Raw genomic sequence first — 18,482 nt, forward strand, 5'->3', positions numbered from 1 at the left:
GAAAGCTGCAGCTGTCTCTGTCCTCTGGCTTAGAGACAGCCCCAGCCTCCCAAGTTCCTGAGACTTCATAGCATTACATATTTAAATCCCTTGCTGATGGGTGATGGGTGCAGGCACCAAAAGCCTCTTAAAGCTGTTTTGCTCCGAGCGATGCCGCAGGAGATGGCGTGCCTGCATGGGACCGCAGGGTGCAGCCCTGCTCCCCCCTCGCACCTGCACCCGTTTCCATCCCCTTTCTAACATTTCCGCTGTAAAAGCCAGCGAGTGCACACCTGATTGAAGCCAGACACAGAAAAACCCCTCGCGCCCACACACTTGGGCTCAGCACTTCCCTCTGAGACCCCGTGCGGCCCCCCACCTACCACAGCCCCCAACATCTCTCTCCAGACCAAGAAGGCCAATTTAATGCTGCTCTCTGAGCACCGAGAACACACACACCCCTGCCTCGCACCGGGGCTGGGGAGCACGAAAGCGAAACCAAAGAGCAGCAGCTCGCCTGGATGCGTTCAGCACAGCAGCAAAACAGCCATGGGACATGGGGTGTCACCACTGCTAGGGCTGAGCTGCCCTTGGTGCAGGCAAAGGATGGGGAAAGTGGCTGGGGTGCCCACACCGGTGCTCTGCCTGCCCAGCACCCCCAGGCTATAGCAGCCTCCTGAGATATTTCCTTCCTGGGATCAGGGCTGCTTGCCAGGGAGCCTCCCAGCCCCTGCAGATGGGAGATGGGGCACCCCAGGGCTGGGCTGCCCCCCTGACCAGGACAGGCTGTCCCCCGCATCAACAGGAGCCGGGCACATCCCATGCAGTGGCGTGGGTTTGCCTCATCTCTCCCCTCAATGGCCCTGTGACACCTGAGTAAAACTGGCACAGCCCCAGCCAGACCTGGCAGGAGACAGTGCCCCATTAGCCACTCCTCAGTGTCCCCCCTGGGCCACACCAAAGGGGCTCAGAGCTGCAGCAGCACTGTGGTGATGGTGGGCAGTGGGTACCAGGCCGTTCCACCCCTCTCCATGCTGGAGCCCTTGGGCAGCACGCATGCCGGCGTGGCATGAGCTGGGCTCACACCACCGCTCCATCTGGACCCAAAACTGCCCTGGAAGGAGCTGGTTTGGGTGGGCTACAATAACTCTGCCTCCTCAGGGACTGACCCCAGCTGGTCCTGGAGGCTTCGGGTCCACAGAAACCATCCCAGCAGGCAGAGGAGCCCCAGCCACATGGCAGCAAAGATGCCAGGACCCTGGCAAGGCTGAGAGCCCAGCTGATCCTGGCACCTGGCCTTTGCCAGCATGCTCCCCCTGAGCCGGGGCCCTCCAGGGCACATGGCAATGGGCACATGAGTCTGCCCAATCCTGAGCGGTACATCCTGTCCTTCTTCCCAAGGAGGAGGTGGGAGCAGCTCCCCAGGGCAGGAGACAGCCAGCACTGGGCTGCCCACGTGGAGCGCAGAGCATTGCGGCAGGAGTGTTTATGAGAGCAGCAGAGCACTGGAGGTTGCAGGGTTTAAATAAACTTGAAATCTGACACAACTTCCTTCCCCAATTTCACAAGCGCCGTTTCCTGAGTCTCCACAGCTGGCCAGGCGCACTTGGGTGCCACTGGCAGCTCTGGCACAGGGGGTGCCACTTTCTCTCTGATGAGCTGGGCAGTTTGAAAGTGCCCTCAGGGAGGATTTCTACAGCGAGCCCGGCTTCTCAGACCTCCCCCTGCCCCGGCCAAGGAGTTTAATGACCTCTGGGTCAATGCGCACCATCAGCCCTTCCTGACACAGCAAACCACCCCTGCACAATGGGGCTGGGCTCCACCCCCTGCAGCCAGCATGGCAAGTCCCGCTTCCCCTGCTGCACCCCTGGCTCACTGCGGCTGTAAGAGCCGATAGCACCTGAGAACTTGGGTCCTGCAGGGAGGGATGCTGCTGAGGCTCAAGGGGAGGCACGAGCCTCAAATCAATGGCTGCGCTCCCAGATGGAGGGCACAAGCAGGGAGCTGCCGAGCTGGCTGCGTTGCAGCCATCCACTTGAAGGTCACCTACAGAAGGAAATGGCAGTTGTTGCCTTCCCCAGCCTCTGAGGATCCCCCCCACCTGAGCAGCAAGGAGCGAGGGCTCCCCAGGCCACCCCACTCAGCACCATCGTGGCAGGCAGCAGCTCCCAGGCCGAGACCGTTACACTGGCGATAGGGGCGCGCAACCCGACCGCTGCCGGCGGCTCAGCCCTATTGCTTCCTCCCCAGCAGCATCCGCCGGAGCCGGCAAGCTCAGACGCACCCAGGAAGCGACATGCCAGGCTTAACGCAAATGGGCAAGTAAAGGCAGACCCTGCCTGCAAGGAACGCGGGAGTTGGGGCAGAATCCAGCCCTGCCCTTGCAGACAGTGCAGGTCTGAGTTGCAGGTACAAGGCGCAGGTACAAATCAGCCCCTGGGCCAGGAGCAGCTGCTGGGCCTGCATTTCCCTCTGCTGACAGGAGTGCTACAGCAGGTACCGGCCATTTCACTCCTGGCATGCAGGAAGCCTAAATAATGCCTCTGTGCCCCAATCAGTGTCTCAGCACCCAGGTCTGTTGGACCCCAAGTGCCAACAGGGCAGCTGGGGGTCTCCCGAGGGGAAGATGGGAACCTGTGAAGTTGACAGTGAAACACCACAGCATCCCTCCTGCCTCCTCTCACCAGGCCAGAAGAAACAGCAAGAACCAGGAGTTCCCCCAAGGACAGCACAGCCCCACCACCCCTGCTCCTCTGTCCCCACTCCTCCCACCCCGAGGGCTCTGTGAGGCCCCAGAGATGGGTCCCGGTGGCTGCAGCACCTCTTGACAACAGCTGGACCATCCCCATCACCCCACCATTCAACCCCAACAGCACATGGCACCTTCCTCCAAAGCCCCCATCACTTCCCAGTGTCCCCAGCCCTTCCCCAGGTCCCACCTTGCTCCCACCTGCAGCACAGACACAGAGACCAGGAAGAAATGACACAGCTGGCACATTCATGTTATTATAAAGGGACAAAAGGGGAGCTTTGATCCGTGTCCTGCTGTACCCTAGAGGCATTCAACCTCATCCATGCTCTGATGGCCAAGGGAGGTGGGATTTTGGGGCAGGTTTGCTTGGAGGGTGGGGGGTCTTGGAGACTCCTGCAGCCTGGCTGCTCCACTGGCGGGGTGTCACGAGCACTCACAAAGGAAAACCTCACTCTGCTCCCAGCCCAGGGCAGGAGGGGTCCCATCACCAGTCCCCCAGGGCTGCTTTGGCAGAAAAGCCAGGTGGTCCACAGGGGGAGCAGCTCGGCCCTTGCGCACTCAGCCCAGGCTCAGGAGCCACCTTCCCACAAGGCGCTGTGACCTGCCTGCTTTGTCTCGCAGCCTCCTTGCTCCCAGCCCTCCTCCTTTGTCCTGCCGGCTCACCTTTGCCACTGCATCGCCCCAGCTGCCCGGCTCCCACTGGCTGCACCAAGTGAGATGCTGGCTCGCTCCCTCAAGGAGGGGGTGGGAGAGAGTTGGACCTCGCCCCCCTCCCCGGATCCTCACCATAGACATCCCAGCCCCACTGCAATGCTGCATATTCAAGTCACCTCCCGGTTGTGATCCCCTCCCTGTGCACTGGACAGTCCTCGACCCCATCGCTGGCAGGGGCCAAAGGGATTAGGTAGGAAGAGCCCCACAGAAATGACTCCACGGCTGCCAGCCCCAGCAGCATCTACTCCATCTCCTGGGTAAAAGGGACCCCAGCCTTGAGCTGGGCCTTTGTTAAAAGGCTTCATCTCGAGAGAAATGCAGGATGGAGGACGGGAAGAGTCTGGCCAGCAGGAAATCTCCACCCACAGCCACCGGCATCACTCGGTTCCCAGGTCAGTGTCCTAGCACGGCCACCCCTGCTTTGGCATAGCCCAGCCCTGCCCCTGCTCAGGCACCCCAGCAGCACCCGCACGAGGGGAATGCCGGCACCTCCCCTGCAGCTCCCCCATCCTTTAAAACCACAGCCTGGCCCCGATTCTCAGCCTCTTGAATGGAGCAAGGCAGAAAATCGCCACCGCCTGCTTCCAAGACAGGAAGACTGGACTGGCAGGCAACACTGGGAGGTGTCCTGGTGTACACACGCACGCACACGCACACAGATGGGCGCACACGCACACAGATGGGCACACACGCAGCAGCGCGCACAGCCCCACACCCATCGTCTCTCCCTCCATCACCGATGCTGCACCCAGCATCTTTTGTGCTCTCGCTCTGCCCAGGCAAGCAGGGACCAGCCAGGGCAGTGCCCTCCACGAATCCTCCTCTGAGGACTAACGCAGCCCCCCTCCAGACTGCCATCAGCACCCCAACCTGCCTCGTGCCCTCAGGGGTGCGGGCAGGGGAAGACGGCATGCCCTGCCCTCCCCAGGGTGACCCTGCAGCCCCACGGTGGGAGACAAGGCAGGCGCAGCCAGACGGCAAGGTCGGTAGAACCGTGTGGGGCTGGGCCTGCCGAGCCGTGTCCCCACGGGGACCCGATCCTCCTCTCGCTCAGCTCCACGCCGACACCCTGCCCGGGAGCTCGGGGCGCCGAGGGCCGGGCCGGGCTGGGCTCACGCCTTTCCGGCAGAGGCGGGCTGACCCGGCGCAGGCACGGGGCGAGCGGGGGGAACCCGCACGCCCGGTCCCTTCCCCACGCCGCTGCCCCGCGGGACGGCAGCTCCGGCCGCGACAGCCGGGCAGGGTCCCGCCCTGCTTCTCCCGCCAGCTTCGGCGGGGGTCGTACCCCCCCTTCCTCTGGGGGCTCCTTCTTCCTCTCGGGGCAGAGAGAAGCGAACCGAGGCCGGTCTGCGGGACCCCAGCGGCTGTGCACAGAATACACCCGGGCTGGCACGGCGCTAACAAAGAGCCCCCCCGTTTTCGCCCACCCCCGCGGGGCTCCGTGGACGATGCCGGGTCTGCCCGCCGGCTGCCGCCCAGCCCAGCGCCCCTCGAGCTCCCGCAGGCCCCCCCCGAGCCCCCGCAGGAATTAGATGCCGCCGGCAGCTCCTTTATTGAGGTGCACGCTCTGGAAGGCGCATTGTTCCCAGCCCGGAGTCAGCACAAAGGACACCGAGATGCTGCATACGTTCCCTACCACCTAGCGGGGGGGGGGGGAGCAGGCAGGGACCCCTCCCCACACCCCGGCATCTTGCCTGACACCACCGGGGGGTCGAACCCACCCGCGGCGTAGCCAGGAGCTGCCGAGCGGCAAAGGCTGGGCGACAGCCAGCCCTCCAGGTGAAGGGGCCGGGGGTTCCCAGTCTCGACCCCGCGACACCCCACCCCCCCACCCCCCCGGCCGCAGGGGAGGGGAGGTGGGCATCGCAGGGCTGGGCAGCGGGGAAGCCGCTGGGGCGGGGGGGGCGCAGCCCCGAAACGATGCGGAGTGGGGAGGATACCAGCGGAGGCGGCGGGGCTGGGGGCAAAACCTGATTCGGGGGGGACTCTCTGCCCCGGGGATGGGCAGCACCGAGCCGGGCACCCGCAAGCTTCCCCCCCACGCCGCCGCGCACACGCAGCTGCGGCCCCCAGCCCGCCGGTGGGCATCAGGCCCCCGGGTGCACCGAGCTCCCTGCGCCCCCCGCCCCCCAGCACTTACCTTACGGCCACCTTGACACAGCTGTCCGGGGCCGCCATGCCCCCGCCGCCCGGGCACCGCGGCCGCCGCTGCCGAGAGCATCCGCGGGCGGCGGGAGGCGGCGGGGGGCGGGGCGGGAGGGGGCGGAGACGGGCGGCCCCAGGTGCCGGGCGGGGCGGGGCGGGGCGGTGGAGACACGCCCCCGCAGTCGCAGTGCCGGCAGGCGGAACCGCGGGAAAGGGGCGGGCGCGAACCCGCAACCACCGAGACAGAGAGCGGCCGGGTGCGCGCCCCGCGCGTCCCCGACACACACACGCAGACACACAGAGACATTCTCACACACACAGACACATAAATACACAGAGACACACACACACACACTCACACAAACACACAAAGACATTCGCACACACAGACACACAGAGATACACACGCACTCATACACCCACTCAGACACTCACAGACACACATACAGAAACACAGACACACACACACTCACACACATGCACACACAGACACACGCACACACACTGAGACACTCTTACACACATGCATACACACAGACACATACACAGACACACACAGAGACACTCTTACACGCGCACACACATACACAGACACACAGACACGCAGACACACACACAGCGACAGACACACACAGCGCTGTTGTGTGCATGCCCTGCAGACCCCCTACATACACACACACTCTCACACAGACACGCTCTCGCTCACACATATACATACACACACAGAGACACAGGCACAGAACTGTGGTGTGCGCACCCCATACAGCCCCCTGCACACACTCTCTCACACACACACCCTCTCTCTCTCATACACTCTCTTCCCCCCCCGACCCTCTCCCGTCGGTCCCTGCTGCCCCCTGCCGGGCCAGCGGCCCCGCTCCCGCCTGCGCGCGGCTGTACCCGGGGGTACCGGGCTGTACAGCCTGCAGGAGACCACTCTGTGTAGGTGAGGGTGCAGATGCTGCTGGGTGTGCACACAGGCGGAGGCACGGGTGCTGAGCACAGCAGTCACTCCAAATACTGTCCCTTGCCACCCACCACTGAGGAGGCCATGTTATGCCTGGCACAGAGGAGGGAAACAAGTCCCTGCAAAGGTGTTAACCCCTGTGTGGTCCCCAGACCAAACCCTCCAGCCCCACAGTGCCAATAAATGATATTTCCAGCCTGCTCTGGGGTGCAGTGACTTGGTTTGGGACAGGGGACAGAGACTGGGACCCTGCAGGTCCCTGCCCCTCTGAGTGGCAGTGCTTGGAGGAGGATGGAGGTGAAAATCACCTCCAGGACTTTCCTTCTCACATGGTTGGCATCACCCAAACACCTCCATGGCTTCACCTGGTCCCACCCTGGAGCTCTGCAGTGTCAGGGGATGACACCATTGAGCAGCAGGAGCCAGTGCAGGGCAGTGGTCAGCTGGGTCCTCCTGCCAGAGCCACTGGGACTGGGGGGCTGGTGACCCTGTGGGTTGCCAGTGACCCTGTGGGTTGCCCAGGGCCGTGGCAAGAGCCCATCCCAAGAGGACAGGGTGTGAGGCTGATGGCATGGACATGACAGGACAGTGCCCAGGTGCCAACACAGCTCTCCAGCACTCCCAGTCCGTACTGTGTGGCTGTGGGGGCCAAGCAGCAAGCTGGGCAGCCATACAGCAGAGGACGGTGCCCACAGGGCGACTGGCTTCATCCTACCAGCTGCTGTTGGGAGGCTAACAAGTGGGACATGTCCAGGGCCCATCAGGGAGCAGGACTGGTGACAGGCAGGCACCGAGGAGCTGAAGGACTCCTCTCCTGGCTTCCCCATCAGTTGCCTTCACACTGCTGGGGCTGATGCCAGATGGACATGCTGCCCTGTGCAGGCAGAGCCTGTGCTGCCCAAGGACACAGGGAGCCTCTGGCTCAGCAGGAAAAAGCATCTCCCAGCCTGAAGCAGGTGTGGGACCTACAGGGGAACCCCAGCTCTGCAGGTTGGTGTTGATGTCAGCGTGAACAGCAATGGATTGTGAGGGGAAACTGAGGCACGCTGAGGTTTACTTTGAGGAGCCCAGGCTGTGTCCTGGGAGAGTTGCCCATCTGCTCTGGGACAGCCAAGACATGCCAGCAGTGGTGACTGACTGGTAATGAAGACAGAGCTATGCCCAGCACAGAGCACGGCATCTGCCCTCTGCTCTGGGGTCTGGATGCCTTCATCTCAACAGCACCATCCCTTCACCCCAACTGCTCGTGCTCCTCCTGAGGCTCCCAAGGTACCAGGGCCACATGACATGCACATGAGGCTCTGTACCCTGGGGGACCTGGCTTGTCATCTGCTGGGATAGGCAAGTTTCAGGTCACCTCATGCTGGTACAGCATCATGGGGATGAGCAGGATATGGCCTGTCTGCTGTCCTGCAAGGATGTGAAGAGCTGGCATTTCTCTTCCTTTGTCCCTGGGTGCCATGTTTGCAAGGACACCCGAGTCAGGGGGACTTCCCACCCTGAGCTGCCGTTTTTTTCTGTGGCTGGACCCTTGCCCACCGAAGCTCCAAGCAGAGAGGGACAGTGACCGTGCTGTGGTGTTGCCGGCCCTATCTTCCTACTCCCACCCTTGTGCCAGCAATGCACAAGCCAGATCTGTCCCCCAATTCAGCTAGAAATCAACACAAGAAAGACCCCCCAGATGCTAGTTTGGGGCAAATCAGCTCCTGTGCAGCCTCAGACCTCAGGAGAGGGTGCAGAGGCACTGCCCCATCACCACAGTATGTCCCCACCATAGTGTTAACCTTCATGTTTGGAGTCCCTGGTGAGCACCTACCTGCCTTGGAAAGTGGCACATTCAGTCTGGCACCTCACTAAAGGGACCAGGAAACTATCATCATTCACCTTGTAACTAATGAACCACATACTTGACACCCCCCTGGCACAGCAGATCCCAGAACCTCATTGGCAACTACCCTGTGCCCCTTCTTCAGGAGCAGGTAGATGCATTTGTGAATACGTGCATGTGTGTAAGGGGGTGTACGTCCTGCCCCAGGGCAGTAAAGCAAGAGAAAGGGATGCAGCAGCTGCCCCTACACCATCCCTGCTCATTGCCTGCATCCCCTTGGGGGGAAGCTGTCTACACCGCCACGTCCCCTGTACAAGACATGCTCAGGCTGCAGCTGGAGCTCAGCAACAGCCATTTCCCTTTTATTAAGTTAACAAATAAATGCCCTGCTGGAGAGCAGGCAAGCAGTATTGATTCAGCAACTCCCCTGGGACCCATCAGTTTGCTGCATTTTAATATATATTAGGCAAGGAAGAGCCCTCCGTTGCCCAGTTTGACTGGGCTGGGGGCCCTCTGGAACAAGATCCCAGCAAAGAGATGACCTGGGGAGATGGGGCTGCCCCAGTGCTTGGCACCCACACCCCGCCTGGGGCACAGAGGTCTGTAAAGTGAAACCCCTTGGCAGACCCATTCCCAGAGAGGAGTAACCTCAGCTGCTACTTGATACCAGGCAGCAGTGAACAGTGTGCAGACAGCACTGGGCAGCGCTGGCACAGGCATGCAGCAAGCACTGTGCTACCTGCACTCTCCTGGCTGTGCCATCTCTGGCCTGTCCCCCTCAGAGCAGTGGAGATGTCTGTGGGCTAGATGAGACCCTCCCACAGGCTGGGCTAAGCAGTGGGTGCCCACGCCTGAGAGCAGTTGTTTGGAGATACCTGAAGTGACAGAAATTGCACTGCAGTGGCCAACTCTTCTCTTGGCTAGACCCAGGGCTCCTGCACCAACCTGGACATGGTCTCACGCCTCTGCCCCATCCCGTTTCTTACCTAGCTGGGAGAGTGAGCCAAGAAGCCCCCAGGCCTTGCTATGGCACAAAGCCTGTGCCTGCCTGCTGCCCAAGCCCAAGGTAAATCTGCCCAAGCCACTTGTCCTCTTCCCCACAGGACAGGCTTGGCTGCAAGCAGGAGGGATAGGCTCCAGCAGAGCCATCAGGGCGCTGGGTCCAGCTGCTGGGATACCAGGAGACTCCCAGAGCTGGTTGAGGCATGAGCACTTGGGACCAGAGACAGACCTCCCTCAGCATGGGGACTGGAAGCTGCCACATGAATCACTGCCAGCTTTGGTTAAATGTGGTCTCGCATTTGCAGCCCCCTCCACAGGCTGGGCTTGGCAGCAAGCAGCCACTGGCACAGGCTGTGCAGGCAGGGTAGCAGAGGAAGGAGGGGACAGGGGGATCCATGGAGTCACACAGCAGGAACACTTTAATGACTGGTCCAGCTCTTGCAAAACCCTGCTGCCACAGCATTGTCCTGTCCTGCACCAGCATCCTGGAGACCTGGCCCAAAAATCCTCCTGCAGCTGGACAGAGCCCACCAGGACCCCAGGCAGAGAGGGGGAGCAGTGTGGCACTGCTCCAGTAACCCCCTGCAAGCTCCTGAAGGGACCGTGCCTGCTGGGCTGCATCGGCAGGCAGCTCACAGGTGAGTGGCAGCGATGGTCTTTTGGGAGGGGGCTGCGCTGAGCCCTGGGGAGCTGGCTGGTGATGTGGCCAAGGTGTCCTGGGGGGCAGAGCCAGTTTTTGTACCCTGCAGCGTTTCTCTTCCCTTTAGCAGCTCCACAGCTGCTTTCTCCACTTCATCCATCTCCAGCTGGCTGCTGGCCACCATCTCATCCCTGGTCACTGCTACGAAGGATGGGTCATGGGCCAGAGCTGAAAGGCCCCCGGAGATCAGAGCCTGCAGCAGAGGATGGGGTCACAGCCCAATGTGTGCTCAGTCTGTAGAAGTGTCCCTTGCTGCAGGCAGCCCACCCTTGCCTCCTTTTCCCTGCTGCCCTCTGTGCTGGCACATACCTGCTGCTCACCCTCTTAGCTAAGCTTTGCCCTCCAACCTCCCTACTTAGCATGAGCATGGCACCCCTGCCAGCCCCTTTCACTCCCTGGAAGCCCTGCCTTTCCCTCTGCCCTTGCCTTACCTCCTGAATGAGGAAGGTGATGGCTGGGGTGGACGATGTGCTTGGGTCATCGCTTTCACCCTGCTGGTATCCTGAACTGCACGCCGTTCCTGTCACAGTGCCATCCTCTCTGGGCAGCTGCGCAAGAGGAGCAAAAAAAGCTGCAGCCTGGGCTTGGGCAATGCCCATGGAAGATTTCTCCCACATTAATGTGGGGGCTGCAGGTACTATCCCCAGACTGGACACACAGTCCCATCCTGCTGGAACTCCCGGGTCCAGGGCACCACTCACAATGGGACCAGCAGGGCCATGTGGGCAGAGAGAGCTGGGAACCAGCCCTTACCTCCTGCCCTGGCACTTGCAGGCACCGTGGCCAGCCAAGGGCAGCCAGGGGAGTGTGGGAGCAAACTGATACACCCTTTTTTTCTGCCCTGGCTCTGGAGGCAGCCAGGGAGCCAGAGAGATGCTGCTTCGAGCTGTCTCAGCTTCAATGAGCACCACGTGCCTCCAGCAGCAGTGGGATGGGGGCCTGGCTCCTTCCCTGAGCTGATCAGAAAGGAAAGCTTCAGGAAAGCTGGCTTCATGGTGGGGAGCCCTAGAGACCGGCTCCTCCCCAGCATGGCTGCAACAGCCTTTCCCAGGAGTGAGGGAGGTTCATCCATGTCCCCCACATCACTGCCTCTGGACATACATTGCTGTCTTTACCTCCTGGGGGAGAAGGTGCAGCGCTGATGATGTATGACCCCCAGAGGTGGACCCTTGCCTCCTGCTTGGCCTCCGTTGCAGCCTCTCCATAGGTAAGGGGTGGTTGCGTTCTGGGAGAGGGAAAGGTGGGGACATCAGATGGGCACAAGAGCAAGGACACCACTGCCACCCAAAGCTGGGAACGGGTTAACTAGACTGGGGAAACCAAAGGGCTTAGGAGTTCAGGACCAACTGAAGTCCCAGCACCTGCCCACTGCCCTGTGCTGGCTCCTCACTCATGGCTGGGAAGGAGAAGTCCCTGGTTATGGAAACGAACATGCTCTTGTGGCCCTGCTGCCCGGAGGTGGCCAGTCCTCCCCCAGCCCGAGGCACTGGCTCCATGCTCCATCACCCCAGAGGGTGGGAAGGTGGGAGGAGGGTCTCTTGGAGCTGCCCAAACAGGTCCTGCTGTGCTCAGGGCTCTCAGCTAACCCCAAGTTGTTGGGGTCTGTGTCTCCTCCTCCTGCCTGCCAACATCAGCCCCTTCCCCCTCCCTGGCCCTTGGGCTGGTCAAGATCCCCCAGAAGAGGAACAATGCTGAGACTCACCCCACACTGGACGCCTGGATGCTGCTTGCATTGTCTTCGTCAGCATCTCATCCTCGTACTCCATCCTGGCAAGGGCAGGCAGGTGGGTCAGCCTGAGCAGGGACCACACACTGAGATCAGCTCCACCCAGGGGTGCAGCCCTCCCCACCTTCTCCACCCTAGGGAATGCAGCTGCGGGGGCAGACCAGGAGGGGCACCTGGGATGGATGAACAGGGTGGAGACCCCAAGAAGTAGGATTAAGTACATCCTCTTACACTGGTAACCCTTGTCCTTGTACCTGTGCCCAGGCAGGTGCTGGTGGCCCCTACCTGGGCCTTGGCACTCAGAGACTGGCGGGGAAGGGGGAAGGGTCATTCCTGCAATCCCTGGAGCCTTGCTGTCCACCTCGACCCTCACGGCACTGAGATGAAGGAGTGATGGGAAGGACAAGAAGGGTGCGTAGGGAGTCACACACGCTGATATGCGGAGCCACACACCAGCCCTGGAGCTACCCTGCGTGTTCTGGGGACGTATCTGGGAGTGCCAGGCTGGGGTCTGGGGACCAGCAAGGGGTGTCTGCCCTCCCTGTCCCCTTGCCTGGGCCCTGGCTCACACTCCAAGGGCTGAATTTCTGCACAAAGCTCCTGTGTCCATGGAGCCAGTTCCACGGCCAGCGCTCGATTCCTCCCCCAGTCTGCAGGGACGTCGCTGCTGCAACTCAGCCACTTCTCCAGACCTTACCTGTCCATGAAGAGCCCCTGGGCAAGACCGATGTGCAGCCAGCCACCAGCACAGCCCCACTGGGAGCCACCAGGCACGGCCCAGGTCTGCCCCTCCTCACCTGCCCACGTGAGGCTCACCAGCCCTTACCTCTCCAGCCAGTCATTGCTGTTGGCATTGTTGACGTTGGTGTTGCCTTCCTGGGGGAAGTCATCAAGGAAGACGGGGGAATCAAGGTCCTCACTGCCCACCTCCGTGAACTGCAGGGGCCTCTGGCTGGCCACGTGGGGCTGCAGGGGGCTGCTGGGCTCCAAGAAGCTGTCGATCTGGCCAAACAAGCCACCCGTCCTCTGCAACCAACAGGGAGGGCATCAGGGGAGGCCTGGAGCTCTGGGGCCATTCCCATGGGAGGAGACACACGGAGATGCCCGTGGGAACAGTGGTCTCTCTGCTTGTCTCTCTGCTCGGGCCTTGCAGACTGCACAGTTTCAAAAGCCTCACTGCCCAGGTGGGGAAACTGAGGCACTGAGGGGTGATGGGCACGCAGCAGCACTGGGATGAGAGCCAGGCTGGTGCATGACAAATCCTGCTACCTCTGTGGGATAGCCTGAGCCAGTGGCACCTCTGGACACAGCAGGAGGTGCAACCCTGCAATACCACAGCTGCCCAGGCTGTCTCAAAGACTCCCAGGGAGTGGGAAGTGAATCTGTTCCTGCTCTGGTGATGATGACACCTGAGCTGTCCTGCCTTAGCCTGGCAGAAGGTGTGAATGGCGCCCTGCAAACCTCTGAGTAAACATTCAGCACACTCCTGCCAGGCACATGAGCAGGGTCCTTTTACAGAGGGTAAACTGAGGCAGGGAGCAGGTTGCCCAGGATGACTCAACCAGGATGTCCTAATGCTCGGGGAAAGAAGTGCTGATCCATCCTTCTGGTCCACACTTGGCTTTCATGGTCAGGCTCACCTCTGTGGAGTGTCTTCTAGCTGCTGGTAGCCATGCTGACCCACCACTGACACATCGAAATGGTGGCTGGGTGGGACCACCACCACCAGGGGTGCCCTGAGGGCCGCACTCACCCTGTATATCCCTTCCTCCATAGCAGCCTCCACCATTGCTCTTTCCAGCTCCTCCTCAGCAGTCAGGTCCCCAGAAATGGCCCGATGAATTTCAGGAGCAGCTTCTTCTTCAATGCTCCTCAGCCCAGCCTGGTGGGGACAAGAAGGCATGGCTGGATGTGGCCTGGCCCCACCACCCCTCTTACTTTGGTCTTTGGAGAGGAAAACATGACGAAGCATGCTCACCTGGTAAGCCATGCTGCCCTGCCAGGTCTCCTACCAGGGACAGGCCATGGGTCGCCCTGCGACTGGCTGGCTCTGTGCTTGTTGAAACAGCTTCTGGGCTAATGTTGTCCCACAAGGAGGTATGCTGAGGGCAGCCTGATGAAGGGTCTGGCTGGTGATGCCCAAGGGGTAGCTCTGCCTTTGTCCCTGATCTGGAGGTATCTGATCTGGGCCCTGGCTCTTTTCCTTGGCTTGCACCTTTGGGGCCTGGTCTTTTATCTCTATAAGCGATTTCCTCCCTATAAGGTCAGGAGATGCTGGGGACATCCCAGCTGCTCTGGCCAGGCACATAAATCCTCTCCCATCCCACCCTGACAGTATCCTTCAGGGGTGCTCTGCAGGCTTCTCTGACTGCAGTGGTCCTGCTCAAGTTCAAGCACAGCAACCCCTCTCCATATGATGTTGCACTAGGCAATGAGAGATGATACAGAGAGCATCATGCACACAGAAATATCCACAACACTGCTAAGGTGAGGAAAGGGAGAAGGCCCTGGAATGGAGAAGAGTAGGTGGATAAGGGCCTGGATGAGCAGCATTCAGCCTAGACATTGGTCTGTGGTGGGGGTTTCCAGGTCTTAAAACTGCTTAGTGAGGCATCAGACCCTGCTGAGCGCTCTCTGCAGCTGAAGTCAGCGGGGCAGAAAGTAAAAAATCTCCTTGTTCTGGAGTCACCTGCACCCTGGAGACTAAGGTCACCCTCAGCAGTGTGCCTGAGGCACAGGGGTCCCTATATGTCATTGCAGCTCTGTCTCTCTAAGTCACCCTGGACTTTCCTGAGCTATGGGAAGCGTCTTCCCTGATCTGCAGAGCTCCCCACCACCCCCAGGAAGGGTCACCCCTCCAACACCATCCACACGCTACCAACCTGGATCTCCACAGGGTTCTTCTTGGGCCGATACCCATAATACTCCTCCTGGCGCTTCATGAACTTCCTGAAATGCTCTTGGATGAGGAAAGTAGCATAGAATTTTCCCACTGTCACCTCATCATCTGGAGGGGAGGAAACCAACATGATGATACCGCCTATCACAAGGCCCCGAGTTGTTGGAGCAGCTGAGACCCCAACCAGGTGTCACTCTGCCCCTCTGGGAAGTACCACCAGGTGACATACCTCCAATAGGTGGGATGACCTGGTCCAAAAGCTTCATACTCGTTCGCTTCCAGATTTTTTTGATTATGGCTCTGAGCTCCTCATTGGCCTGCTCAAAGTTACCTGTAAGAAAAGCAAGCAGGACAGAGCTGTTCATTCTCAGGGGAATGTGAACATAGGTGAAGACAAAGCATGTGAAAGCCTGGCCATACTCCTCTGGGGTGTGACAGCTCCTCTCCAGCCTTCCCACTCAACAAAAATGAGCTTTGTAAGAATTAGGCTTTGATTTTAGCAAAAAGACTTTAACTATAGAGTGAGTCAGACCTAGCAAACGGGTAGAGCATTAGTGCCACTGTCTCTGTTCTGGTGATCAACAACAGATTTTGACCTCCCCTTTGGTGCTCTCACAGGCTTTACCATTCCTGCTCACCTGCAATCCCAGTCTGTCCCCATGCGTGCTCTGAGATCTCCTGTGCTTCTCCCAGGGCTGCCTGCACTGTGCTCAAGGCCATGTTCCCCACCTCAGCTGGAGGGAAGGCACTTGTGCCATGCTGCTGGAAGACACCAGCCCCTGTGGCCCACCACTGCCCAGCCTCACCTCCTGCCAGAGCTGGCTGCCCTAGCCCAACCACAGAGCTGCTTGTGTGATACTGCCTAACCCACAGGCATGGAAACAAACTGGTGTGGCATCTTCACAAAGCAGGGCTTTGGAAACCACGCTGCTGGCAAGGAAGGGGGTGAAAGCAACTCCTCCCCAGCACAGCTAAATTCAAAGAGGATCCATCCCCTTCCATTCCAGTCTGAACTCATAAATACATGGCAAAACACAAAACTGGAGCAGGTGGTGCTATGCCAGGGGCAGGGGGAGATCAGACTACACTCAACAGTGCAGGAAGGGAGGCTGGTGGCTCTGCATTGTGGCAGGGATGGGAACTGGGTCAGAACCACTTCTGAGCTGTTCAGGGTGAAGCTATGCAGCTGGGGTGGCAATGGTTCACTCTTCAGGGCTGCAACACATGTGCCTGCAACTAATAATGTCCTCCAGGCTTGGCCTGAGCAGTCCCATGCATGTGCCATGGTCTCTGGTCCAATGAGATAATTAATAGTATGAAGCCAAGGGTTGCACCAGAGGGTCTAGCCCCACAGGCAAGTGCCCTGAGGTCCCCAGACAGAGTGGGGGAATGGTGCATAACCAGCACCCTGCAGCACAAGGAAAGCATCCCCCCATCAGGCCACAGAGGCAGACAGGAGCATCTCTTACCTTCTGTCTTGATCTTGAGAGCTGTCCTCACCAGCGCAAAGAGGGTTGCATTGAAGGTGACGGTGCCATCACTGTTCAGGGGCATGTTCATGCACACCAGACGCTGCACAGCAAACCAACAACTGTGACCCCAGGCAGCAGAGCAGGCTGGCAGCTCCCCGCAAACACACAGCCTGTCCTGGCTGGAGGGCAGCCATGCTGGCTGGGGAGAGGCTGGCACTGAGCTGCCAGCCAAGGTGCCCTCCCAGCTCTACCCGCTTTGCCCAGGCCCACGGGGCTCTGCACCTCCGCTTGGCAGCAAATGGGCCAGGGGCAGCGACATCACTCATCCTAACCACCCAGCTAAACCAGACCAAGCTGCAGGGAGAGCCAGATCAGATCGGTGGAAATAATAACCCAGCCTATGGGGGGAGAAAATCATAGAATCATAGTCATTTAGGTTGGAAAAGACCTTTAAGATCATTGAGTCCAACCGTAAACCTAACACTGCCAAGTCCACCACTAAACCATGTCCCTAAGCGCCACATCTACATGTCTTTTAAATACCTCCAGGGATGGTGACTCAACCACTTCCCTGGGCAGCCTGTTCCAATGCTTGACAACCTTTTCAGTGAAGAAATATTTCCTAACCTCCAATCTAAACCTCCCCTGGTGCAACTTGAGGCCATTTCATCTTGTCCTACCACTTGCTACTTGGGAAAAGAGACCAATACCCGCCTCACTACAACCTCCTTTCAGGTAGCTGTAGAGAGCGGTAAGGTCTCCCTTGAGCCTCTTTTTCTCCAGACTAAACAACCAGCCAGCAACTGACACAGAATTGGTCTCAAGGAGACGGGAGTCATTCTGTGTTCCGCTCCACCCTCCAAAAAGTGCCCCAGGTTGCCGTGAGGCATCTGGGCATCAGACCTCCTAATGAGTTTGCCCAAGATCCATGAGGGTTTACACCAGTGCCTGAGCCCCTGCCCATGTGGTTTACATGTGAGCCTCACACAGGCCCTGGACTTGTGCAGAATGAGCTAAGCCAGGAAAAGTGTACTCATGCCTACAGAGCCGGCGTTTGCAGCTCCCTCAGTGCTATCAGCCCTTGGAAACAAACTACAGTCCAATTGATGTGGCCAGGTACTCAGGCCCAGCATTTCCCTCCTGCACCAGATGCAGATGTGGGGCACCCCAGTGTGGCTTGGGTGTTCCTCTGCACTGAGGGCTCCAGGTTGGGCAGAGACCAGCCCACCAGTGCCATCCCCCTCAGTGTGGGGTTAAGCACAGGCAAGTCCTTATCTTCAGGAGCCTGAAATACGTCAGCTCCATGCAGGTTAACAGCATCTCTCCCTGTCCCCAGTATACTCCCCTCCATTAAACACGAGAGGTCAGAGCATGTGTATAAACCATGACACTGGGAAGCTGGCTGGATTGTCACCCTCAGCCTCCCTGGGGAGGATGCAGAGACAGCTTGGGGAAGATGCCTTGTGCCCACACACCCTGCCACCCCCTTGGCTCTTACCTTACAAGCTACACGGTGTGGGCAGAACTTCCCAAAGCCCAGGGGAGGCTGGATACGTCTCAGCAGAGTCACTACATCCAAGTGTTTGATTCTGCCCCTGTGGAGCAACAAACTGCATCAGCAGTGTGGTGGCAGACATAGGGGACAGTGGTTCGGGCAGGGGCTGGGAGGGTTCATCCTTGTGGCCTGTCCTGTGCTCCTGCAGTGGGCAAATCCCTACACTTCCCTATGCTCCTTTTGGGGAAGGCAGCTGTTCCCCATGGCACCAGACAGCATATAAAGGTGCACAGTGGCACGCCAACTCCTAGCTGGCACCATTAACAGGGCTGGATGAAGAGGACACTGAAAGTCTCATGTCCCCAAACACCCTAATGGCTTGTATCAGCCCTGAAATATGCTGGCAAGTCCTCATCCACCTCTGAGATGCTGAGATCTAACTCTTAGAGAGTGCCACAGCTCACACTGCCATGCATGTCTCAGGGCAGCCCATCCCAGGCTCCCCATGGACCATCCCCTCCCTGCCACTCACCCCCTGTCACTCACTTGGCCTCGGGGTCATACTCAGCCCAGATCCGTTTGAACTCGTCCAGGTGATGGGGCCCAAGGATGGACCAGTCACGTGTGAGGTAGTCAAAGTTGTCCATGATGACGGCCACAAAGAGGTTAATGATCTGAAGGCAGAGGAGCAGGTGTGAAGGACGCAAGTTAGGGCAGGTCCAAGCACTCAGCAGGTCCCCAGGGAAAAGGGACAGTGACAACCCTTGCGGCTGGCACCATGGAGCGGGCAGTGCTGCCCACGG

General features: G+C 59.5%; 2 protein-coding genes across 12 annotated transcripts in view; both read right to left on the reverse strand.

Annotated features, from left to right (window-relative positions):
- KIF21B (kinesin family member 21B) overlaps positions 1–5,918 on the reverse strand; it is a 43,115-nt gene extending 37,197 nt beyond the window's left edge. For all 5 annotated transcript variants that reach the window (XM_069771255.1, XM_069771252.1, XM_069771254.1 and 2 more), the window contains exon 1: positions 5,586–5,918. In XM_069771255.1, coding sequence (XP_069627356.1) covers positions 5,586–5,623 — 38 coding nt within the window. In that variant the 5' untranslated portion in view covers positions 5,624–5,918. The remainder of the gene's footprint in view (positions 1–5,585) is intronic.
- Positions 5,919–9,788: 3,870 nt separating this feature from the next.
- CACNA1S (calcium voltage-gated channel subunit alpha1 S) overlaps positions 9,789–18,482 on the reverse strand; it is a 56,364-nt gene continuing 47,670 nt past the window's right edge. For 4 of the 7 annotated variants that reach the window (XM_069771249.1, XM_069771246.1, XM_069771244.1 and 1 more), the window contains 11 exons: positions 18,226–18,353; positions 17,683–17,779; positions 16,182–16,284; positions 14,942–15,043; positions 14,696–14,820; positions 13,567–13,695; positions 12,640–12,839; positions 11,790–11,881; positions 11,203–11,312; positions 10,519–10,635; positions 9,789–10,280 (listed from right to left, as the gene is read on the reverse strand). In XM_069771249.1, coding sequence (XP_069627350.1) covers positions 10,020–10,280; positions 10,519–10,635; positions 11,203–11,312; positions 11,790–11,881; positions 12,640–12,839; positions 13,567–13,695; positions 14,696–14,820; positions 14,942–15,043; positions 16,182–16,284; positions 17,683–17,779; positions 18,226–18,353 — 1,464 coding nt within the window. In that variant the 3' untranslated portion in view covers positions 9,789–10,019. Of the gene's footprint in view, positions 10,281–10,518; positions 10,636–10,721; positions 11,044–11,188; positions 11,313–11,789; positions 11,882–12,639; positions 12,840–13,566; positions 13,696–14,695; positions 14,821–14,941; positions 15,044–16,181; positions 16,285–17,682; positions 17,780–18,225; positions 18,354–18,482 lie in introns of those variants that run through there. The other 3 variants (XM_069771247.1, XM_069771245.1, XM_069771248.1) reach the window with 2 other exon arrangements.

The sequence above is a fragment of the Haliaeetus albicilla genome, chromosome 26, assembly GCF_947461875.1.
Source record: "Haliaeetus albicilla chromosome 26, bHalAlb1.1, whole genome shotgun sequence".
Taxonomy (NCBI): Eukaryota; Metazoa; Chordata; class Aves; order Accipitriformes; family Accipitridae; genus Haliaeetus; species Haliaeetus albicilla.